The 24,624-nt window shown below is 52.7% G+C and overlaps 1 protein-coding gene across 4 annotated transcripts in view; it reads right to left on the reverse strand.

Annotated features, from left to right (window-relative positions):
* Positions 1-9,370: 9,370 nt before the first annotated feature.
* The window catches only part of EBF4 (EBF family member 4), a 67,979-nt gene continuing 52,725 nt past the window's right edge, over positions 9,371-24,624 (reverse strand). For 3 of the 4 annotated variants that reach the window (XM_063720601.1, XM_024239143.3, XM_024239144.2), the window contains 11 exons: positions 20,186-20,267; positions 19,298-19,415; positions 19,064-19,197; positions 18,844-18,970; positions 17,034-17,122; positions 16,840-16,905; positions 16,564-16,741; positions 16,283-16,471; positions 12,984-13,181; positions 9,822-9,897; positions 9,371-9,538 (listed from right to left, as the gene is read on the reverse strand). In XM_063720601.1, coding sequence (XP_063576671.1) covers positions 9,827-9,897; positions 12,984-13,181; positions 16,283-16,471; positions 16,564-16,741; positions 16,840-16,905; positions 17,034-17,122; positions 18,844-18,970; positions 19,064-19,197; positions 19,298-19,415; positions 20,186-20,267 — 1,252 coding nt within the window. In that variant the 3' untranslated portion in view covers positions 9,371-9,538; positions 9,822-9,826. The remainder of the gene's footprint in view (positions 9,539-9,821; positions 9,898-12,983; positions 13,182-16,282; positions 16,472-16,563; positions 16,742-16,839; positions 16,906-17,033; positions 17,123-18,843; positions 18,971-19,063; positions 19,198-19,297; positions 19,416-20,185; positions 20,268-24,624) is intronic. The other variant, XR_008517090.2, reaches the window with a different exon arrangement.

Below are 24,624 nucleotides of genomic sequence, written 5' to 3' on the forward strand. Positions count from 1 at the left end.
GCACATGCCTGTAGTCCCAGCTACTCAGGAGGCTGAGGTAGGATTGCTTGAGCTCAGGAGGTTGAGGCTGCAATGAGCTGAGACAGTGCCACTGTACTCCAACCTGGGTGACAGAACAAGACCCTGTCTCCAAAAAAAAAAAAAAAAAAAAAAAATTAAACTGTGGCTCTAACAGCAATGTAGCCCCATCCCACCGGGCTGTGTTAAGGGAAGAAGAGGTCTTGCCAGAGCTCTTTCTCCTCCCCTGGCAGCTCCTGCTTTATGCCCACACCCACACAGGCATACACTCCTCCCCGCACCCCCTCCCCACCATGCCTTCTCCTGCACAGCCGCTTCCCAGAGGAAGTGGGTTGAGGAATTCTGTCAGCCTTCACACTTGATGATAGTCTTTTTCACTTTCAGTTGAGACTGAAAGAGAGACTGCCCCGTCCTCCCTCAACAAAGGACAGAGAGATGCCCAGAAGTCTCTCGGTACCTGCTCCTGGCCCCACCTGACTCTGTAGGGCTCTGTGTTGTGGAACCTGCGGGGGCACCACGGACAGACCTGCCATGTTTGGGCCTGCTCAACCACTCGACCACATTCCACCGGCAGCCACAGTTTGTCTTGGCAAGGTCAGCCTCCAGGCCCAGCTCCAGGAGGGCCCTGGGGAGCAGCCCAGACAAACCAGCTTTCACCACAGAAGCCAGCGCTGGCTGGGCTTGAGGCACTGCCAGCCTGAGAGTGGCTGGAGCCTCCCCCACCCACCTAAAGGTGAACTCAGTTCTGGGTGAGCAGGTGGGTGCGTGGAGGGGGCAGGCTCCTACATGGGTGGAACCCCCAGAGAGGCAGCAGGGGCAGGAGCCAAGCCAGAGGGTTTTTCTGCCCTACACGAATCAGCCCTTCAGGAACTGGACTCATGGGATGACTGCCTAGAGCTGCGGCAGCATAGCCTGAGCCTTCTCCTCACACCCTGCCAGATGAGGGTGCATCGGGGCAGCGCTCGCTCCCAGGCTGGCAGGGGAGGGGCAGGAGAGGCTTTAGAGAATGAAGATGCTGGGATGCTGAGCCCCAGGGAACAGCAAATCTGCTACTGGATGGCCAGCTTTCCTTCCCCCGTAAACACTTGGCGCCTTCTCTCTCAAGGAATAAGATACTCAAAAAGGAATGTATACAAACAAAACAGTCTTGTTGCTGTTCCTGCCCTGCTAGGCAGCCTCTCCTGCATCTTTAGAGTCATGAATTCTCTTCCGTTCTGTCTCCAGTGGGGGTCTCTGAGACCCTCCTACCCATTCTGCTTGGCAGTCTCTGCAGCTCCGAACCCAGGACCTCCCACCCTCCTGAGGCTGCCACTCTGTGACCCCCTGCCAAGGTGAGGCAAGGAGGGGACCTTTGAGTATCTTCACCTTTGGAAGTGAGTGGTCAGGGGCTCCTGAATAGAGGACGCACGAGGACTGTTCTGGATTTCCAACAGAGGGGACCCAGAGCTAAGGAGCCCAGCTGGGTTCGAATCTTAATGGTTAGAATAGAATGGTAAAAGATGGGTTAGAATCAAAGTAGAATGACTTAGTGAGAGATTAATTTGTGTTTGTTCTTGTGTTTTTCCCTCCACTGCTCCCAGAAGGTAGCCAAAGCCAGCGTAGCAGTGTGAGGTACCCAGGTGGTCTGCAGAAAGCCTAGCTCCTCCAGGAGAAGCAGGGAAGGGCGAGGGCCAGTGAGTGCCTTCTTAGAGAGTAGTGCAGAGAGAGAAAGAGAAAATGGGCTCTGTGTTAATAATTGGTATACCCTGTATAAAGAATAAGGCCAGGCATGGTGGCTCATGCCTGTAATCCCAGCACTTTCGGAGGCCAAGGAGAGCAGATCACTTGAGGTCAGGAGTTCCAGACCAGCCTGGACAACATGGTGAAAGCTCATCTGTACTAAAAATACAAAAATTAGCCAGGCGTGGTGGTGTGCGCCTGTAATCCCAGCTACTCAGGAGGCTGAGGCAAGAGAATCGCTTGAACCAGGGAGGGGAGGTTGCAGTGAGCCGAGATCGTGCCATTGCACTCAAAAAAAAAAAAAAAAAAAAAGAATATATGGCCATTTACAATTAAACATATAATTAGCTAATGCAGTGGCTTAAAATTAGACATGTAATTAATGTAATTCAGCACATTAATGAAATAATGGAGAAAGTAATTTGATTACTTAATACATGTAGAAAATATTTCATAAATTTTGGCGTCTATTTATAATTTTTAAACATTTTTAGAAAATTAGGAATAGAAGGGTATCTATAAACCAAACACGATGCTTAATGATGAAATATTAAAAGTTTGCCCTCCAGAATCAGGAGCAAAACAAAGATGTCCACTCTCACTGCTTCTATTCAACATTGTATTGGAGGTTGCAGTCAGTGCACTTAAGCAAGAAAAATAAGTAAAAATAAAAAAGTAAGGACTGTAAGTGAAGAAATGAAACTGTCCTTTTTTTGCAGATGACATAACTATGTCGCTAAGAAAATTCAAGATAATCTAAGGATAAAGTGGCTAAGCAAGATTGCTGGATACAAGGTAATTATACAAAAATCCATTGTTTCTATATATTCACAACAAATAAATAAAACTAAGAAAATGATACTATTTATAATACCACAAAATAATCAAATAGAAATAAAAAAATAGGTGCAAAACTTTCATACAGAAGTCTATAAAACATTATTAAGAGAAGTTTTAAAATATCTAAATAAATGGAGGGACATACAATATTCATAGATTGAAACACACAATATTTTAAAGACATCAATTCTCCATTAATTAGTTTGTAAATTTAATGTAATCCCAATGAAAATCCAGCAGTTTTTTTTTTTTTTTTTTTTTTTGGGAGATGGAGTCTCGCTCTGTTGCCCAGGCTATAGTGCAGTGGTGTGATCTTGGCTCACTGCAACCTCTACCTCTAGGGTTCAAGAAATTCTCCTGCCTCAGCCTCCTGAGTAGCTGGGACTACAGGCGCATGCCACCATGCCTGGCTAATTTTTTGCATTTTAGTAGAGATGGGGTTTCACTGTGTTGCCCAGGCTGGTCTCGAACTCCTGAGCTCAGGCAATCTGCCCGCAAGTTTAAAAAACAGAAATTAATAAACTGATTATAAAATTTGTATTGAAATGAAAAGGACAACATGTAGCTGACATAATTGTGAAGAACTAAGTCGAACAGGCCGGGTGTGATGGTTCAAGCCTGTAATACAAGCACTTTGGGAGGCTAAGGCAGGAGGATCACTTCAGGCCAAGAAGTTCAAGACCAGCCTGGGTAACATAGTGAGGCCCTATCTCTATAAAAAATTAAAAATAAAAATAAAAAAATTTGAAAGGAAGAATTAAATTGGATGACTTGCCATACTACATAGCAAAACATACCATAAATCTAAAGTTATTAAGATAATGTGGCATTGGTATAAGGATAGATAAAAAGACGAATGGATCAGAATAGAGAATCCAGGACAGACACATACATATATGAACATTTGATTTACAACAAAGATTTCAGTTCAATGAAGTAGGGGGAAATATACTCATTTCAGTAAATGGTGCTGGGCCAATTGGCTATCCATATGAAAAAAAATTAAATTTGATCTCTAGCTTACACTGTACACAAAAATAAATTTTAGTTGGATTGTGGACCTAGATATAAAAGCCAAAAACAAAAAAAATTCTAAAATATCTTCTTGACTTTGGTGTAAGTGAAGATTTTAAAATTTATTTTATTTTAATTTCATTTAATTAATCAATTAATTTTTTTGAGATGGGGTCTCATTCTGTTGCCCAGGCTGTGGCATGATCTCAGCATACTGCAACCTCTGCCTCCTGGGTTCAAGTGATTCTCTTGTCTCAGCCTCCTGAGTAGCTGGGACTACAGGCATGCGCCACCATGCCCGACTAATTTTTGTATTTTTAGTAGAGACGGGGTAGACGGGGTTTCATTATGTTGACCAGGCTGGTCTTGAACTCCTGACCTCAGGTGATCCGCCCACCTTGGCCTCCCAGAGTGCTAGGATTACAGGCGTGAGCCACCGCACCTGGCAGAAGATTTGTTTAAAAGCACGCAAAAGGGGAGGGGAAGCGTGAAGCAAAATAATAAATAAATTAAAAGCATACGAGAAACACTAATCATAAAGAAAAGATTAATAAATTAGACTACATTCAATTAAGACATTCTGGTTATCAAAAATCTAATGGCCAGGTGTGTGGCTCACAACTATAATCCCAGCACTTTGGGAGGCTGAGGCAGGTGGATTATTTGAGCCCAGGAGTTTGAGACCAACCTGGGCAACATGGAGAAACTTGTCTCTACAAAACACACACCCAAAAATTAGCCTAGTGTGGTGGTATGTGCCTATGGTCTCAGCGCCTCTGGGGGCTGAAGCGGGAGGATCACTTGAGCCAGGAGGCTGGGGCTGCAGTGAGCTGTGATTGTGCCACTGCACTCTAGCCTGGGTGACAGAGCGAAACCCTCACACACACACACACACACACACACACCTCTTAATAAGAGTGAAGAGAAGGGGAGCATGGGAGAAGTGATAAGAGGATCCTAGGTCCATATTTGTGGTTGATGCCTCACCCACATCAGAACTCTCACGTTGAAGGTCTTCTTGTGAACAGCCAACTTCTAGGCTGGTGGCTCCAAGGAGGTGGCCCATTCCATTCCATCACCCAGTGGGTGTTGTTACTACCACTGAGGTGGCAGAGGAGGGAGGTGTGGACAGGGCGGGGAAGGCGGCTGGCCCAGGATAAGCAGTTAAGAGCTTTGGGGAATCACTAACTGTGAAGACCTAGTCTTTCCTCGGGTAGAAAGACACTGTGAACTGTGAACTTTTTCCTATTTGGAAAAGTTCTCCTAGAGAAGTGAAAAGAGACTTTAGGGCCCATTTGAACCATTTCAAATATGTCCAGTGCTTGCTTCATTCCAAAGTTGGTCACATGGGTAGAGAAACAGACCTTGGATATCACTCTGGCAAAAAGCTTCTAGTCTATCTTCAAGGGCATAAAGATTTATTGCTTTAGGTTTCACAGTTCCATCCACAATCCACCTGGAATTGATTTTTGTGTATGGTGTGAGGTAGAGGTCAAATGTAATTTTTGCATATGACTATCCAATTAACCCAAAACCATTTTCTTTTTTGAGAGATGGGGGTCTCACTTGTTGCCCAGGCTGGCCTCAAACCCCTGGGCTCAAGCAATCCTCCTGCCTCAGCCTCCCAAGTAGCTGCCTGGGCTCTAACATCATATTTTTAAAAGACCATCCTTTCCACACTGCACAGCAGTTTCCATTTCTCTAGGGGATTTTTCTTTTTGGAAGAAGTTGAAAGGCTCTGCCAATATGGGCAGGGGGCAGGGAGAATGATATTTTGCAGAATAGTCAGCAGAGGGCTGGTCAAAACTGCTGCCTGGCTTCTCTTGAGCCAGTAACACCTGTCTATAGCAGGTCCTGTCTGAGCCAAAATGTAGTCCCAGAAGCTCTCTGGTCCCCAGGGTCAGATGCAAAGTGTAGCAGCCTGGTTCTGCTGGGAAAAATGTGTAAGAGGAAAGCAGAGGACTTACTGGAGATGCACTCTGTCTGAAGGGTGAGCAGCCAAGGGTCTGATGCCCTTTCTATTCCCACCCCCATTAGAAGCCTGGGAGTGGGCTGATGCTGAGAGGGACCCCTTTGTCACCTGGCATCTTGGTACTTCAACAAGAAATAGCCTGGGCAGTTTCTGTCACCTGGTCCCAGGTAGAGGTGGGATGTGCAGATATAGGAAAAATCCATGCCTACTCCAAACTTAAAGTAGAAAAAACCATCTTCCCCTGGATGACTGCCAGGGACCACCTCCAGGTATGTGCCCCACCCACATCCCCTCATCTGTACCTCCTCTGTGCACACCTGTCTGATTCCAACTGTCAGCTCCTGCTTCTCTTTGTCTGAGTGTTTTCTCTAGCTACTGGGACTGTTTTACCACCTGTGGGGAAGACTGGAGGTGCCAGAAAGCTAGTGCTGCCCTCCCACTCCATCTAGAAGCCCTAACCACTGACTGATGAGAATTAGTGTATAAGTACCCCAGCTGCCTCGCTCCTCAGGTGCGAAATTCCTGGGGTATGGATTTTATAGCCTCCCAGAGCTCCCAGCTGAGATTAAGCTTCAGAAAAACCCACAGTAGTAGTGTGCTCAGTAGCACTCTGTAGTGGGCTTCCTTCTTTCTGCTGCCTCCCCTCCCTGCTCCCCTGACTGGTGCCTTCTGGGATTGTTGCCCAAATAAACCATCTGGACCCACCTCCTGTTCCAAGGTCTGCTGCTGGGGGAACCGAAACGAAGACAACTTCCGTTCCAGGCGAATGATCCCACCCTGACCAATATTCACATAGGAATTGGAGCTAAGGTTAGGATTTTCATCACTGGCCTGGGATATCCAGGCTCTGTAGGGATGAATGCCAATGAGCCAATCAATTCTACTTGTGTGCAAGGCCTCAGGACTGAGCTAAACTAAGACCTGGTCATTTGATAGCATTTATTGGGTAGTGGGTCTCCACTACAGATTTATGTAAGCTCAAGGCCAAGTTTCTGCCACTTGGCTTAATGTCATCCTCAGACTGAGGATTGCTGGTGCTATTGAGAATGGAACCTCTTTGACTACAGGATGTGGAAAGTCCAGAAAGGTGTTCCACTTGCAAGGCCCAGAAGATGCCCCATTTGCTTTGCAGAAGGTGCCGCAGACCCAGACACAGGCCCAGGTTTGCTGGTGGGCCGGTCTTGTACTGACTCATGGTCAGCAGTTTGATTTGCTCCTCACTGATTATAGACTACAAGAAGGACTGGTATGATATTGACTTGGCTAATAGTTTTCATCTCAAATAACAACTCTGATCAGTAGCTTCGTTGAAAATGATTGTCATCATGGTGGTTTTGTGGCATAGCAGAGGCTCTTGGTGCCCTGTCCACATCATCTCAGATTACTGTCCCAGAATTTGCTGACAATATTCTACAACAAAGCCTAACTGGTGATTTTTCCTCCGTGTAGGTGGGAGGGGCAGGCCAGAAGCACTAAAGGGTTAATTTCCTGGAAGCAGCCCTCAGCTCACAGATGGAAAACAAAAATATTGTATTAGTTTGCTTGGGCTACCATAACAAAATACCATGGACTGGGTGGCTTAAACCACAGAATTTTGTTTTCTTACAGTCCTACAGGCTGCAAGTCGCAGGCCAAGGTGCCAGTTGATTTGATTCCTGGTGAGGGCTGTCTTCCTGGTTTGCAGACGGCTACCTTCTCTGTGTCCTTACCTGACAGAGAGAGCCCACTCTGGTGTCTCTTCCTCTTCTTATAAGAGCACAAATTCTATTGGATCAAGACTCTACTATGATGACCTTGTCCAACCTTAATCACCTCCTTAAAGGCTCCATCCTCAATACAGTCACGTGGGAGGTTAATGCTTCAACATATGGATTTTAGGGAGGCACAATCCAGGCCATTGCAAACATGGTAATTGGTTAGCTATGTCTGCTGTGGATGAAGAAAAAGGACAGTGTGGACTCAAATGGTGGCTTGAGCAGTGTTGTGGGATTATTAGGGACAGACGTCATGTCTCATTTATATCCACCATGGCACCTCACCCATCCTGGGAACCAGAGTGTGACCACTATCCAATTATCACCTGTGTCCAGTGCAGATTAGAACTTTGCAGGGCCTCAGCTGGGAGGGCCCTGGGCAATGGGGGCTTCTCAGAGCCAAATAAAGCAGGGCGTGGGCAGGCAGTCTTTGGTGCTCTGAGCGGGAGGCCACGCAAGCACTGAGAATGGGACAGGATGACCAGAAGGCAGCATGAGCTCTTGCCCTGTGTCCAGGAGAGATGAGTCCCAGGTGCTGGCCAAGAACACCAGAGAAAGAAGTAGAGGCCTCTGAAAGACAGGACCAGCCCATCTGCCCTGGCAAGTGTGCCTGTCCAGAAGGCTGCATTTGCAGGTCATGGACGCATGGGTTGAAAGGGCCGGGGTGTCCAGAGGCCAGAGCCCAGGAACAGGGCCAGGAAGAGAAAGAGGAAAGCCTGAGGCCTGGGGCTAGACACGGGGCTCACTGGATCGTGGGTCAAAAAAGTGGCTTTCAGGGTCAGACAGCCAGACCATCATCCAGGGGACATATCTCAGGGGGACAACTGGGACTCATCCTAGAGGGGTGGGTGGTAGAGTGAATGGGCATAGGAATCTTGCCTCCTTACCCTCCTTCCACCCAAACTCTGAGGCAGGCGAGCCATAAGGTGCCTAGGCCTGGGGGTGAGGGCAGTGGGATGGGATTGGGGTGTGGCTCAGATAAACAGCCCTGGGAGCTACAAGCTGCCTCACCCAGCCCCGGCGTGGCCCTGCAGCCTCTGTGTTGGATTGGATCTAATTTCTGAGCCTCTGTACATCTGGGTCATATTTGGTTTGGTCTGTCCTGGTTCTCAGCAATGTCCTGACAACCACCACTTTGATCTTGACTAGAGAGCTGGGCAGCTGAGTCCTCAGAGGCCCTATTATGCTCCCAGGCAGAGCTCAGGCCTGCTAGCCTGCTCCCCCTCCCCTAACAGTCCCCAAGAACAGACGTGGGGCAGGGAATACTTGCTTAGTCGAACTCTGGGGCTGTTTAAAAAGCCCAAGGTGCAAGAGGGCTCCCTGGGGGCAGGGTTTGGAGCTGCCCCTAGAGCTGCTAAACTGCTGCTAAGAAAAGCAAACTCACACCAAGGAGGCAGGTGAGAGGCCGGGCGGGCACCACCTGCATCTGGTTTATTGTTCTGTTTTCTCCAAACTTAGCAGAGCAGAATGTGAGACCACCTGGGGGGCGGCCGGGCCCACTGCATGGGGCCAGCCAGAGTCATTGTGAGTGTGTGGGGCCAGAGTCCATGAGACATCCACTGGGGGAAGACCCCAAATACAGGAGGCCTGGCACCCCCTCTTCTGCCTCCTCCATGCCCAAAGCCCCCACAGGGAGGCATGATGCGGCAAGCATGAGAGTGCAGGTCTCAAAGGAAGTGGGGGCAGCTGCGGGACCAAGCAGCTGTTGGAAGCTCCACGGGAGCCCGGGCAGGCCTCCCGACGCTGCGGGGCGCCACCCTTTCGCTGCAGAGAAGTTGGGATGCTGGGCCAGTTGAGATGGGTCAGATGCAAACAGGACCTTTCCAGGTCACTTCTCCCTGAGCTGTCCTCTTTCCCACGGTCCCCATCCCATGCTCCCCTCACTTGACGTCCCTGGTCTGCACAAGATCCATCTCTTTCAGAGGAACCAAGACCCAGACAGTGAGGCCCAGAATCCCAGCACCTCCCTGGGACGCTGTCCTGCCAAGAGCATCTGCACAGTGCTGGGGCTTCTGACCACCCCAAGACAGGGAGGCGAGAGAAGCCTGTGGGGCTGCTAGCGGGGAGGCTTGAGCATGGGGTGAAGGCCTCTCCCCGTTCAGCTCACGGGTTGAGGTCTGCCCATGGCCCTGGCCCTGCATCTGTCTGTGCCACCATCCAGGGTGTGGCTGTGAATCCCAGAGGGACCTCCAGTCGGGGCTCCATGGGAACAGCTGCAGACCTGGTGGGGCGAGAGAGGGAGAGAAAAAGGTCGGGGAGGAAGGCTGGCTGCCAGGGGACAGGAAGCCACTTCCCTCTACCTGGTCAGCTTGGGTTACTGGGGTGGGCTATGTACCTCAGAAAGCTGTCTAGATGGGCCCCGGGGAGGAACACTTGGACCCCAGCTCCCCATCCCTGTGGGGCTGCTAGGCGGGAGGCTTGAGCACGGGATGAAGGCCTTCAGAGAGCAAGCACATCTCAGGGCCAGGAGGGGTGGGGGAGGCCAGACCCAGCCAGAGACCTACCGTAATTAGGAGTATGCCAGGCCCTGAAGCCCCCGGGCTGGAGAGTGGAACTTGTCAGAATCCTCAAAAGACTGGTCTGCGGTAGTCAAGGAAAAAGGAGCCATAAGCCATGTGCCACCTGGGGAGCCACCTGCCTGTCACTCTCTGGGCTGGAGACAGCAGGCAGGGGATATAGCACTTTCCGAAGGCAGTCAGCCATCCCTAGCCCTGGCCCGTGGCAGCACTGCAGATCGGGGTGAGGGGTGCCTCTCAGATGCTCAGGGGATACAGCCCACGCCCTTGCTCCCTACCTCCCTCAAGAGAGAGACGACCCCAGGCTCCTTCTCCCAGGGTGGCCTCCTTCAGAGGGCCCATCTGCTTCCTCAAGCACATGGCCATGTACCAGGGCAGAAAAGGAAAGAGGCCAGCCTCCAGGAGTACTGATTGACATACCCACAGCAGCATCTTGTCTGCCTCCCACACCTACGAAATTCATCACTCCACCACTCCCCACCCCTGCCTGACGCCCTCCCATGGTTCTCTTTGCTGGCAGGAGAAATTGGTGACCCTCTGTTCTCTCCATCCCTCACATTCTAAGCTCCAGACACACCTAAGAAAAATTATCCAAAACTTGGAAATAAGGCAAAAAAAGTGACTGTGTATCCTTTCAAAGTCACCCTAGAGCATTATCAAATAAGCCCACCTTAAGAGTCATCTTATTCTGGGGCATGTGACGTCTTTTGACTTCACGCTACTGGCTAGGGCCCAGGCTTTGCTCAGTTGGATGGATGTTCACTTGGAGGAGGCTGAGAAATGGCAGATGACTTCTCATTGGTAGAAAAGACAGTCCCCAGAGGAAGGTTACAAGTTTATTGCTCTGTAGAAGCAGTTTGCAGCCAGCAATCTTATTTCAGCCCTCCTTGTTTTACTGGCTTCAGTCTCTCACTGTCTCCTTTAAGCCGCTCTGTCATCCTGTTAGCTCCCTCACTGATGAGTTAAATAAATCTTTGGCATATATTTGTATGTTATTTATTTATTTATTTACTAAGACAGAGTCTTGCTCTGTTGTCCAGGCTAGACAGACTGGAGTGCAATGGCGCAATCTCAGCTCACTGCAGCCTTGACCTCCCAGGCTCAAGTGATTCTCCCACCTCAGCCTCCCAAGTAGCTGGGACTACAGGCACGCACCACCACACCCAGCTCATTTTTGTATTTCTTTTAGAGACGAGGTTTTGCCATGTTGCCCAGACTGGTCTTGAACTCCTGATCTCAAGCGATCTGCCCACCTCGGCCTGCCAAAGTGCTAGGATTACACACATGTGAGCCTCTGCACTTGGCCATGTTATGTTCTTAATGTTTTGAATGTGGGCTCCAAATCTCTGCCTTCCCATCTACATACCTTCAGCCTAAGGTCTACTCTATCTAGGGCATTCCTCCCCCACTAAGAACCCCTGCCTTCTTCTTCAAACCCTGCTTGGGCAAGTCCTTCCCTGAAGATGGGCTACCCTCTGGATGGGTCACAAAGCAGCCCCCTTGCCCTCCCGCCCTCCCTGGCACAAAAGTCTGTTATTATTTGAGTCACCATCACAGGCCTGCCTGAACTGTGCAGAGGGGGTTCCCTGGTGGGAAGGGGCTCCATTCTGTGTGCAGGGCAGGGCATCAGCACAGTTCTCAGAAGTTTCTGGGCTGCACCTAGTTGCTCTGACTGCCCCCAGGGCAGCCGATTCTGCGGGACGCTGCGGACATGTTATCGTCCTCAGTTGTTCTCCCAGGCCCTGAGCTTTCCCACCCTCTTTCCAGTGTCCCTGGACTCTCGTACAGGGACCCTGGAGCACAGAGGCTCCGTAGAGCATTGTCCATAGCCCCCTCCCCTGCCTCAGCCTGGAGGCTGCCCCACCTGCCCCTGCCTTGGATTTGGAGATGGCTCTGGGGCCCAAGCCACTGGCCTTGCTCTTGTGACAGGCATCCCAGCCTGATCAGCCCCCACATGAGGCTAAGGAAACCATAAGGGTGTCTCTTCCTGCATCTCAAGGTCATTCCCCAGGAACTAATCTCAAGATGCTGTTAGAAAAATACAATTTTGTGCTCAAATAAATTTGCATCTCCTGTTTCCTAGAAGGTTCATAATGTACCCTGGCACATGAAAGGCTCTGACAAATTCTTCAGTAGCCACTTACGTAATTTCAACACTGATTCTTTCCTAATGCTCTATTGCTCTGACCCATTATTGTCTTGGGGAATACTCAACAGGATGTGCTCTAACCCAACCTCTTCCAGATCAGTGCCCCACAAACCGCACTGCAGCGTTCTGTGTGGGTGTGAACAGTGCCCTTCTGACTCATATATTCATTCAATAATTCGACTATTGATTAAGCACCTGCTGTGTGCCAGACTGAGTCCTAGGGGATCCCGTGGAAGCATCCCTTAGCCAGATAAGAAAACACCTGTAAGCCTCTTAGGGAAGACACTGGCCCCGGCCCCCACCATCCCCATCAACAAAGACTTGTTCTGCCCCACCCACATCCTGTTGCCTCCTCCTTTTCCACAGCCAGTCCCTTCCTCTGTCCTCCCAGTGAGTTTCCAGTCACCACGTGGATAGGAAAGGCTCTGCTGGTTCAAAGGTTCTGCTGCACGTGGGTAAAGTGAGAGAACAGCCATTTCATGAATGGGATGTGGGAAGATGACTTGGTCTCAAGTCCTAATCTGTAAAATGCGGGGAGGGAAGCTGGGCTAAGCCTCTTCTAAGGTCAGTCCCCTTCCATCGTCAGCGACCCAGTCCCTCACAGTGGTGTGTGCTACCCTCTGGTGGACACAGGGAGGCACAGGTACAGGCGTGCAGCCCACCAGCTCCGAGGGTCTTTGCTCTGGGCTCAGCTGGATGGGGATGGAGTGTTGGGGTAGTTTCTAGACCTCATCAACTGTGATTTGAGTCTCTTCCCCTTGGCCAAGTGGTCAACTGAGAGCATCCGGAATGGTGACCATCCCAGGCTGGGAGGCCAGGGGAAAGGGGGCCAGAGGGACCTCCCTGGACCCTAGCAGAGCTCCCTGCTCTCCGTCCTCCAAGAAGAGCTGGTTAGCCAGCATGAGGCACTGGTGAGATGCGGACGGAGCAGGCCCCTCTAGCCCAGCTGCTCCACAAGGGCCCTTCCTTCCTGCCACAGTGAGGCAGGGTGGATCACTCACCTGGAAGCCCCTCTCCGTGGGCTCTGGGGCAGGCCTGGGGTGGGGAGCTCGGGGGGCGCAGCACGGGGGCGAAGGCGCTCCTCTGTTTGACGGCGGAGATCATGTTGACAGGCGAGAAGGAGAAGACGCTGGTTGTGGGGGCAGCGGCCGGGAGGGACATGGAGGAGGCAGCCGCCAGCGGGGGGCTAGAGGGCATGACTCCGGGGCGGGGCGGGGAGGGGCAGGCGCAGCAGGGAAGGTGGTGGGAGACACAACAGGGAGACAGCACCAGAGTGAGCAGCTTGGCTGGGGCCCCACGTGGGCTGCTGACCCAGGTACCAGGCTCAGACGTTACTGGGAGCTGTGAGGGTGCTGGGCCAGCCCTGACCTCTCAAGGGTTCTGGAGATCTTTTCTCGGGGCTGGGGATGGCAGGGCCAGACCAGGTAAAGACAAAAGCAAAACCAGAACATTCAAAAAAACCAAACAGTGGGAGGTACCCCCCAAAAATGAGATGAGCAACAGCTGGACTACTTCAGGATTTCTGCTGAAAACCCCTGGGATTCTGAGATGCTAGGAAACAATTATGAGCCTTGCTTGGGGTGCCAAGGCTAGAGTCATAGTTCAGGGGTCACAGAAGAGCTGGAACAAGTAGTCAGGGATGAAGTTTGGGGGAACGCACAGGCTCCTGTTATAAGCTTCTCTGCCGAACATCACAAACAGCACTCCAACTTCCTCCTCGAATATGCTCTCCTTGCCAGTGTTCCCCATGCTCCTCTGTCCCTCTCCCACTTCCCCCTGCACCCTGGGGCACTTTGTTTCCTTACAGCTTAATGCAGGTCCTTGTCATCTCCTACCTGGGCCCCGCGGGGTCTCCTGAATCTCCCACTTCCAGCTGGTCAATTTTAAAGCAAAGTGCAGGGATCTACATCCTCAGATCCTCCTGTTCTCAAACTCCCTAGCCACCAGGCTGGGGCTTGCCCTCCTGGGAATGGCAAGGGAGCCTCTTGCACACAGGCTTTGCCTGCCCCCTCTTCCTGCAGCCTCCTCTCCTGGGGGCTCAGGCCCGGGGCATCACTGGATTCCATCTTTCTACATCCTCATCTGAACCCAATTCCCTGCCTCTCTCCTGTAAAGACTGGTAAGGCTGTGATTTGAGTATTGTCCAGGCAGCAGTCAGTGGGGTGGGTGGGGCTTCCTGGAAGAAAGCAATAGCCTGAGAAGGCTTCCTTTGGCATCAGAGGACCCTCCTACCTCCCTTGATACAATAATGCCTTCAACTGCTCCTCTTCCAAATGCCCTCAGCCTCATCTCCTTTAAGACAACAGTTACTGCCAGCTGGAGAGGCCCCCAGAGCCTGATGAAGGGCTTGAGACCAATGCCAGAAAATGTACTGTAGCTCTCAATGCCCAGGGCTCACAGCCACATTTTGTACCTTGGACAGGTAGTGTGGGGAGTTGTGAGTCATTCCAGGGTTGCTGGTGGCTGAAGCAGAAAAACAAAGAGAGACCCAAGCAAACAGTCCCTGAGCCTCTGGCTGGGGCAGTTCTGATGTCATTCCAGGAATGTTCTGGCAAACTCAATGAGAATGACACCCCTTGGAGTTGGGCCACAAAGCACCCTGAACGTGGGGAGTGGAAGGGTACCTGGGTAAGCCTTGGTCAAGACAATATCATGAAATGGGACCAACCCTCCCTCAAGTCCAGTGTGTCTCCAGCTGATGCTGGGTTTAAGCAGCTCTAGAATTCTTGATCTTCTTGCTGAATCGGAAGACCCCAGGTGGGCTGGGTTCTGCACACTGGGGCAGTGTGTTCCTCTACTGTTGACTACAGCGTATGTGCGGGAAGGAACTGATGTTCCAGACCCCACTAGTGTTGGCCCAAGGGGAAAGCTTCAAAACCAAGGGGGTGCCCACAGAGAGGTTGTGAGGGTACTGCCCCAGAACTGAAGGGAAGGAGGAGCAGTCAATCCTGGCCTGAGCAAAGAGCCAGGAGAGGCAGGGGCCTTGGGAGGGACACCAGAGGGCCAGGGCCTGTGTGGACTCTGGCTTATGGGGTCTTGGGTCCCAGAAGTTGAGCCCAGGCCAGAGGAGAGGGCCAGGCTCAAGCCTTCAGCCAGAAAGCAGGCAGGACACACGCCCTGCAAGGAAAGCCAGGCTGGTGGACAGACAGTGTAGTCTCGGCAATGGCAAATATGGGACAGGGAGAGGGGAGGGCACTACGGGCAAAGCCATGACCAGTTCCTTCTGGGACAGCCTTCACCACCTCTCCAGCTCTGCAGAGTCGCCTGGGACTTCAGGGACAATCTCTCTTATGATTGATAGGGAGGCTTCTTGCAGGTGACAGGAGTGGGGGGATCCCCCAAGCCCTGGGCTTTGCATACAGTGGGCGCTTTATAAATGCCTACTGAATAGCTAAGCTAAAAAGAGCTGTGAACATGCTGATCTGGAACTTGATGATGGAAGAGTCTTGAGGGCAGTGTAAAATGACAAGGCATCAAAGCCGTTCGGAATGTCACTCACTCATGACACGCAGACATTGCCTGTCCACCCAGCTCAGAGCTCCCCACTCTAAGAAGCCAGATGGGACGTGGTCAGCGCCCACAGTCAGGGCTGGGACTCCGAAATCATACACTGATCCTTTAGGCACAGTGGCACATTCAGATCCGAGATCAACCTTAAGTGGGGGGTGGAATTGACCCTATTTGACTGCGAGGAAACAAGTTCAAATAAGTAACTTGCTGAATGCCCGGCAGCTCCTGATTTGGACACTGAAATTCAAATTCTGTCTGATCACACAGAACTCGCTCGCTCTGCCGGACGACATCGCGAGGACCACATCCTCCCCACGCCCACCTGGCCTCTGGAGTCCTGGGAGCCGGGGGCGACTGGAAGCCGGCTTCCCTCGAGCCCTGAGTTGCCTTAGGCTTCCGGCAGGCGGCGCCAGCCTCCTCCCCAAGTCCCGGCGCGAGATGGGAAGGGGGCGGTGTCCCAAGTTTCAGATGGACGCCCGCCACCCATTAAAACCCACTTCAGGGGGACTGGAGGCCTAGAAGCGATGTGCATAACGGATGGGCAAAGAAGGCTAAAGGTGCACGAAGTACTCTGGCCCCAGGACCCCGGGATGTGCAGCCTAGGGGTGGGGTTGAGGTCCTGCGGCAGGGGAGGTCCCAGGCAGGGACGGTGGGCCTGCCCCCAAGGGCAGAGCCAGGGTCGACTCTCACGGCGCCGGCGCCCCAACCTCTCCGGGATGGGCGGGGGCGGGGCTGAGTCCCGTTCCGCTCCCCGGCCCCAGACCTTCCCTCGCGGGCGGGGGACACTCACTGGCGAAGGGCGAGGTGGCGGTGGAGCCATTGAGGAAGCTGGGGGACCCAGGCACGCCGAGGCCGGCCACGCCCGGCGCGCCGTAGCCGCCCAGGCCAGCTCCGAGGCCGCTGCCGTAACCGCTCTGCTGCGAGCCGGGGCTGGGCGCGAACCCGCGGGGGGACGCGCTGCTGCAGCTGCGCGCGTAGCCTGCGAGAGAGAGGAGGCCGTCAGGGGGCGGTGCCGGCCAGGGAGGGGCGGTGGCGGGGCCCGAGGACGGCGGGGAGGCGTGGCTCACGCACCCGGCTCGGGCCCCGGGGTGGCGTCCCCGACGGCGATGGCCAGCGGGCTGCTGAAGGCGTTGATGCCCACGACGGCGGGGTGTGGGTGGCTCGGGGCCAGGGGTCCGAGCGGCCCGGGTGCGCGGGGGGTGCTGTACAGAGCCTCGGCCACGTCCGCCGCGCGCTTCAGGAGGAGCTCCTGCGAAGACAAGAGCTGGGCACGGCCGGGGCAGCCGAGGGCGCAGCGTGATGGGGAGCCCCGGTCCCGGCGGCGCTGGGAGGGCGGAGGCGCCATACCTGGTTACTGCCGGGCACTCCGTACAGGGCTTCTGCCAAGTCGGCCGCCCGCTTCAGCAGCACTTCCTGGGGACAGGGGGAGAGACAGCGGGACGGAGGGGCAGCCCCTGGGGGCGACGAAGGGGCCCTCGGGAGCCCCTTCTCACCCCCTTGCCCACAGGACACCCTCGGCCCCGCCCCACCCTTCTGAGTACCTTGGGCAGCCTCTCGGGGTCTCCGGGGTGTCTGGGAATGACTTTCTGTAGCCTCTGGAATCCGTAGTCAATGGTGGGCTCGTTCAGAGCTGGGGAAGGGGGCGGCGTTTGGAGGATGTCTCCCCCGCAGCTCCCAACTCCCAGGGTGAGACGCAGGGCGCCAAAAGCAGGCCAGCGCCCAGTCCAGGAGCCTCGCTGCAGCCCCCTCCACCAGGCCCAGCCCAAGTCCCCCGGAAAACTCCAGGCACGCCCGGCAGCGAGGTTCAGGGAAGTTTCATTTCCTTCGTTTGTTTATTCAACAAATATTTACTGAGCCAGGCTCTGTCCTCGGCCCTAGGCGCTTGGCATGAACACATATGCACCCATTTGTGATTAGAAAAAAGGGAAACCGTATACACATGTTATATAGTCCTAAAGGCAGGACTCGATGGAGAGTTTTCTCTTTTCATCTGGTCAAATCAGGAGTTTATTATAAAAAAGAAAAAACTTAACAATCTCCATTTATCACGGCTCAAGTGGACTCTCTGCAGCATCCGAGGGCTAGAGGTTTGCATGCACCCCAGGGAAGCAACTGGAGAAGTGGGTGGCTTGGGCTGGGGCGGGAGGATGGAAGTAGAGAAGATCCGGCCAGCGGCCAGATTCTACATTGCATCTCCACGTGTGTTGTGTTCACTGCTTACCCTGGCGTTGTGCAAGGGGTGTGTGTGTATGCGCGTCTGACCCAGCTCCCCACGCCCTTCTCCTCCTCCTTCCCCTTTTCCTGATCCCCGCACCGCCCTTTTCAGATAGCCTGGCCCCGACCTAATCCACCAGTCTCAAAGCCCTACCTTCACCTCTAATTCTGACTTAGTGAATTTCCTTTAGTTTCCTGGCATAGAGAAAGCACTCACTTCTGGGGCTCGGTCCTTGTCATTCCTTCTGCAACCGCCCTTCCTTCCCCAGGTCAACCTCCCCACTCAGCCCTCGGGTTTCGCTTAGTCGGGCTCAGCAGACACTCCCTACCAAAGGTTTTCGTTGATTGTCAGCCCCTTGACCGTGTGACCCCACACACCCCATGCGGTTCTCTGCTCAGCCTTTCCGTGTTAGACTGGAGCTTCGGGGAGGGTAAGTAGGGTGACTACCGAGTGTCCCTCGAAGGGCTCGATGACCATCGGTGCGGGGGGCGGCGCGATGGTGGGGACTGCGGTGGGGTGGAGAGGAGAAGTGGGTGGCTTAGCTGGGGCGGGGCGGGAGGATGGAAATGGAGAAGACTCGGCCAGCGGCCAAATAGAGCCAGGCTGGGGGGTTCTACACTGCCTCTCCACGTGTTCACTGCTCGCCCTGGCGTCGTGCAAGGGGTGTGTATGTACGCACGTGTGTGTACGTGTACATGCAGAGTGAGGCCTGGGGTAGCGTGGGGGAACCAAGAGACCCAGAGAAGATTCGGGGAGCAGCGACCCCATTGGCATCTTTGAAATAAACATCCCTTTGGAGAGGCTCTAAACCCTGGAGAGTCTGCGGGCGGGAGACACAATGTTCAGGAGGTGAGATGGCAGAGGGAGTAAGAATGTTGGTTGTGGGAGGAACTTTGCCCCGGGGAAGGGACTAAGGAGCCAGAGGCCAGGGAGGGAAACACACAGAGCCAGGGAAAGATGGTCCTGCGAGCAGAGCGATCACAAGCACAGGTGGTTGAAGGGACCCGGAGCCGCCTAGGGGGCGTGGCCACAGCGTAGAGCTCGGCTAACTCCTAACACCAAGAACGGAGATCAGTGCGCGGGGTGGGGCTCCCTCCGCGCACCTTAGACCTCCCCTCCCCGGCCCGACTCCTTACCTGTGTAGACAAAGCGGCCGGGGGATCCCTTGCAAAACTGCTTGGACTTGTAGGAGAGGGTCACCTCCACCACCCCGGGGATGTGCCGCGGGGGCGTCTGCACCCGGATGGCGTGGGGCGTGATGAGCTGCGAGGGGAGAGGGGAGGCCTGCAGGTCCCGCACCGGCGAGGGGAGGGCCCAGCCCCTAGGCCCAGAGGGAGACTGGCGGGGTTGGCCCACCTCGCTCCACACGAGCACGTTTCCGAACACGACCTGCAACCCGTCGAAGAAGTTGTCGCCGATGACAATGACGGTGGCTCCGCCCGTGGTCCAGCCCTCCCCGGGGCTGATGGCCTTGATGCAGGGGGTGGCAGCTGGGAGGCAGGAGAGGACCCAGGTCAGGGGACAGCGCTGAGGTGGGGCCTGGGGGCTGGCTGGGCCCGCGGCGGCCGGGGCTGGGCCGGGGGTCCTGACCTTCGGAGGGGTCCAGGCGGCGCGCCCTGCGGCCATGCTTGGAGTTGTTGTGCACAAACATGTTGTCGGACACGGCCAGCACGTGTCCGTCCACGCTCACCGTCGTGGACACCACCACCTGCGGGGAGAGCCGAGGCCAGCCTGGCTGGGGCCCTCGGGGGCTCCCGGGAGGGGAATGTGGTGGGGAACCAGCACCTTGAGGCTGGTGGCTGGATGCTGGAATTTAGGGTCACTGGTGGGAGGAGGAGGGCTTCAATCCTGCAGTGTCTGAGCTGGTGGAAGGGGGCCACCTGGATCAGGTGATACCCCCAGAAGAACTGACTCCCCAGGCGCTACAAAAATAAAGACCGCTGAAAAAGCTGGCTCCTTAGGCAAAGAATGGCTACTGTCTTTGCATACACAGAATGCTGGGCTGTATCCACGGGCCTCCAAGCCAGGAATGGGGTCTTAGGCAAGTGGAGGTGGGCAGCATCAGCCGGAGAACCCAGCAGCAGGAGCCCCTGCCCTATTCTGGGGAGAAAACTGGGGCTGCCTTCTTCCCCCGCCCTGCACTGGGAGGGGTGTGCAGCTTGGGGATGTGCTAAGGGCAGCTGCTCTCCGCTTCACGCTATGCAAATTGCCTGGGTCGTTAATCATGTAAAAATGTCACAATTAGCATCTTCTTAAGTGGGACTCTAATGAAGCCTCCCTTGGCAGCCAGCACAAGTTGAGAAGGAGCTGCCCCACCCCCAGCAGGCACCAACCAGGCTGGGGAGGCACAGGGCTGGGCAGAGATCTGCCTTGGAGGCCTTTCCCAGGGTGGTAGGGTCACAGCCTTCCCTTCCCCCTCCCCTCCCCTCCATCAGGAAAGGGTGGGGTTGCAAGGGGAAACCCTCTCTCCAGACCCACCTGGAAGCGGCGCATGTCTCTGGGATTCCCTGCATTCTTCAGGCAGTTCTGGTTGCATTTGAGGAAGAACTTGAGGAAGAACCTGAAACAGTGTAGTCGGTGGGCTCAAGGGTCTGGGGGTTCTGGAAACAGATGAAGATCCAACTGCTCCCTGCCATGCCCCCTCCCCGCAGGATGATTCCCCTCTGCCTGCTCCCACTCAGGCACACATCCCATATTCCCATCATGGCCTCCATATACCAGGGTGCCTGATACACACCAAACAGACCCATCACAATGACAACTTCGCTACACAACCATACACACCGTGTACTGATCACACAGTGCTTATTTATGCCACAAAGTGTATATTTAGCACTCCCACATAGTATATATTCACCATGAAGAGTAAGTCCATTATATACACTACATATACCTATTACTCATTATACCAAACACACTGTATACCCATCACACATACAATATATGCTCCGTATGTGGTGTGTATGCACACTTACCCAATGTAATGTTATCACACTGTGTATATGTCACAGTATATGCTCGTCACCCATATAGTACATCTGTTACACAACACATCCCTCCCCAGAGTGTACCCATCACCCACACAATGTACAGTCCTCAGACACAACACATTCTTTGTAGACACTGTTTATGCCTTGTATACTATTACTCACAAAATACAGCCATCACACACACTCGGGGCATAACCTTCACACAAGCATAAACAACATGTACTCCACATATAGCCTGCACTCATCACATACATATGGCATACTAATCAGACACAGAGCCTGTACCCATCATGCACGGTGTATGCCCGCCCTACACAGTATATGCACAGAGAAATAGGAAATACACAGAACAAATACATTAATACACATTTTGTGTTGTAAATGATTACCCAAAATATAGTTATTGCAAATACTGTAAAGCCATCCCATATAGCAGATGCCCCCAGCAAATTCACCTCCCACATGGCATATCCTCCTCCCACACATTTTATATCCATTATACACGTAGGAAAAGCTTAATCATACAGAGCACATAGCCACCATATACACATGGTGTATCTGTCAGACATGTGGTACAGAGACACCATGAATGTCTTCTTTTTTACATAAGAGTTATTGGGAAAAAAACACATATGCGCTGATGAGGCTGCTTTTTAGACAAACACGTGAGCACTTGGCACTTGGTCCTTCTCTCCTTCCTGGCAGTTGGCTGGGAGGGTGGGTCCTTGGTCCTGGCACCTACCAGTAAGGTAGCCATGGACAATATTCTGGCTGTTGTACTCTTTTTTTTTCCTGTTTTTGTTTTGTTTTTTGTTTTGAGACAGAGTCTTGCTCTGTTGCCCAGGCTCGCCATGTCTCACTGCAACCTCCACCTCCCGGGTTCAAGCAGTTGTCCTTGCCTCAGCCCTCAGCTTCCTGAGTAGCTGGGATTACAGGGGCCTGCCACCATGCCCGGCTAATTTTTGTAGTTTTAGTAGAGACGGTGTTTTGCCATGTTGGCCAGGCTGGTCTCGATTCCTGACCTCAGGTGATTCACCCACCTCGGCCTCCCAAAGTGTTGGGATTACAGGTGTGAGCCACTGCACCCGGCCCTGTTTAACTCAGTAAACTTGGAATATGATCAGTGTCTGCCTTATGCCTTATAGCACTCTGTGAGCATCTGGGAAGATGCCCTTTACAAACTGTAGAGCGCAGGGCTAATGTCTGCAGTAGGTCCTGATATGTGGCACAGCCTCCTAGGCCACTGTATGAGTTTCTCCAGTCAGTCAGCTTCCTCATTTTACCTACACCCAATTGGGAGATATTTTTACCATACTATTTACTAAAGCAAATACAAGAGTCCCAAACCTGGGGTGGAACTTTAACTACTGTATAGTTACTCATGTACTACTTATATACCCCAAATCTGAATGTTCATTTAATTCACCAGAGTTGCCTCCAAAGTCTGCAAACATTAAATTCCTGTTCAGAGGAAGATTTGTTACAGGTCCTGAAAGCCTAGTCCCCAAACAGGAGGTCACCAAGTGCTGGGAGGAGTAAGCACCAGCCCTGGAACTGAGGTGTCCCCAGCGGGCAGCCCCTCCTTGGGAGCTGGTGGTAGTCACCTCCCTAGAGATACCTCTCCCTGGGGTCCTGCCTCTGTCTACATTCTCAGCACTTGTCATGTTCCCCCACAGTGGGCACCCCCTATATTTCCCAAATGGTGCACCTCTACAGTGTAGATAATCCATTTACCCCTACAGGATACCCTGCAGTGCAGACAGCTGTTATGACCCCAAACAGTAGTCACCAATGTGTAGATGCCATATATACCCCTATAGGTCACCCCAAGGTGCAGACACCTCCAGTGCTCCTGAGAGGTACACCTGCACAGTGGACGCACTCCATTTCTCTCTTGTTAGTTACTATAGTAATCACTCCCTACACCCCTTATGACACCCCATGGTGTAAACACACTACACCCACATGTGCGACATGTTCCTCATCCATGCCCCACATTCACATGTGACAGAGTATAGACTCCCTACTCACACACACAGGCAGACCAGTTCATTTAAATTAAGTACTCGTGTGCTTGGTCCTTTGGCAGGTGCTAGATGGAGGGAAAAACACCAGGATGGGGCACGGTCTCTGTCCTAAAGGGATTGAAGGCTCACCTTTAGATACCACTGAAGATGTGACAAGCATAGGACTGCACCAAAAGATGACACATGTGCCCACTGCACCCCACTCCACTCAAACCTACAGATCAAGAGGAAGCGTCCTTGGGAAGGGGCCAAGATAGGGGCTCCGGCCAGGCCCGGACTCTCTGCGTGACCTGGGGTAGGTAAATCCTTCCACACACATGAAGGGAGAGTAGCGATTGAAGGCTGCCATGACACCTTCTAGTCCTGCCTCTGGGACATCCTTTACTTCTGCCCTCCCCAAGGCTGTGGTTTCCTGCTCCCTCGCTGGCCCTTCCCCAAGCCTTTGCTCAGCAGGTCTTCCCACTGTCCCTTTCCAGTACAGGTTTCATTTGTCCTTTGGGTCCACACCAATTCTCACGCCCTGTACAGCCACCATTTTCTGGCCACTCTAGGTTTCAAGGACCACCCCTCCCTGAGAGCCCTAGGGCCCTGCCAGCACCTCTGTCTATGGGGACACCTCAGTGTTTGAGCCTGGCTAGCATTACCTGCAGAGTGTGGGTGAGTAAAAGCAGCCGCACAAGGCCATGGCCTGCAGTGGGGGCTGAGGGTCAGTCCCCTTCTCCCTTCCCTTTGGGCCTGTCTTCAGAGCTAGCACATAGTCGAAGCCATCCATGGTGTGGCTGAAACCTCACTCCCTTCCAGCTGGTAGTCCATGAGGCTGCTCCCAGTCAGACAGCCTGCACCACCCCTCAAGACCAGCAGCATCAGCGTCACCTGAGACCTTGCTACAAATGTAGAATCTCAGCCCACACCTCAGACCTGCTGAGTCAGAATCACATCTCTGCGTTCATACACCCTCCAGGTGATGCTGGTGCACCATGAAGTTTGAGAACTACTGCACTGGAGCTGTGCTACCCATTACTATAGCCACCAGCCCCACGTGGCATGAACCCTTGCAGTGTGGCTAGTCCGAACTTCAGATGTGCTGTAAGTGTAAAATACACATCAGATTTCCAAGACTTAGAAAAAAAGAATATAAAATAATTCATCAGTAATCTTTTATGTTGATTTCATGTGGGAATGCTCATCTTTTAGATATATTGGGTTAAATAAAATGTATTATGATAATTAGTTGTATCAGTTTCTTGTGGCTACTGGAAAATTTAACATTACATATGTGACTTTAGGCCCCGCTCGGTGGCTCATGCCTGTAATCCCAGCATTTTGGGAGGCTGAGGTGGGCGGATCGCTTGAGGCCAGGAGTTTGAGAGTGGCCTGGCCAATGCTGTGAAACTCCATCTCTACTAAAAATATAGAAATTAGCTGGGCGAGGTGGTACATGCCTGTAGTCCCAGCTACTCGGGAGGCTGAGGCACGAGAATTGCTTGAACGGGGGAGGTGGAGGTTGCAGTGAGCCAAGGTTGAGCCACTACACTCCAGCCTGGGTGACAGAGTGAGACCCTGTCTCAAAAAAAAAAGAAAAAAGAAAAGAAAAAAGCATATTTACATATGTGGCTTGCTTGCATTATATTAATATTGGACAATGCTTCACTGGAGTGTATGTCTCTAGGGGAAAGTGACTCACATTTACTATTGATTGATTGGAGCACAGACTATAAAGTTAAGTGCTAATTTGTAGAAAACTGATAAGATACAAATGATATTTGTCAGTGGGAGCTAAAAATTTTGATGACCTGATACAAAAATTAGCCAGGCGTGGTGGCAGGCACCTGTAATCCCAGCTACTCGGGAGGCTGAGGCAGGAGAATCACATGAACCCGGGAGGCGGAGGTTGCAGTGA

This window comes from Pongo abelii, chromosome 21 (assembly GCF_028885655.2).
Source record: "Pongo abelii isolate AG06213 chromosome 21, NHGRI_mPonAbe1-v2.0_pri, whole genome shotgun sequence".
Lineage (NCBI taxonomy): Eukaryota > Metazoa > Chordata > Mammalia > Primates > Hominidae > Pongo > Pongo abelii.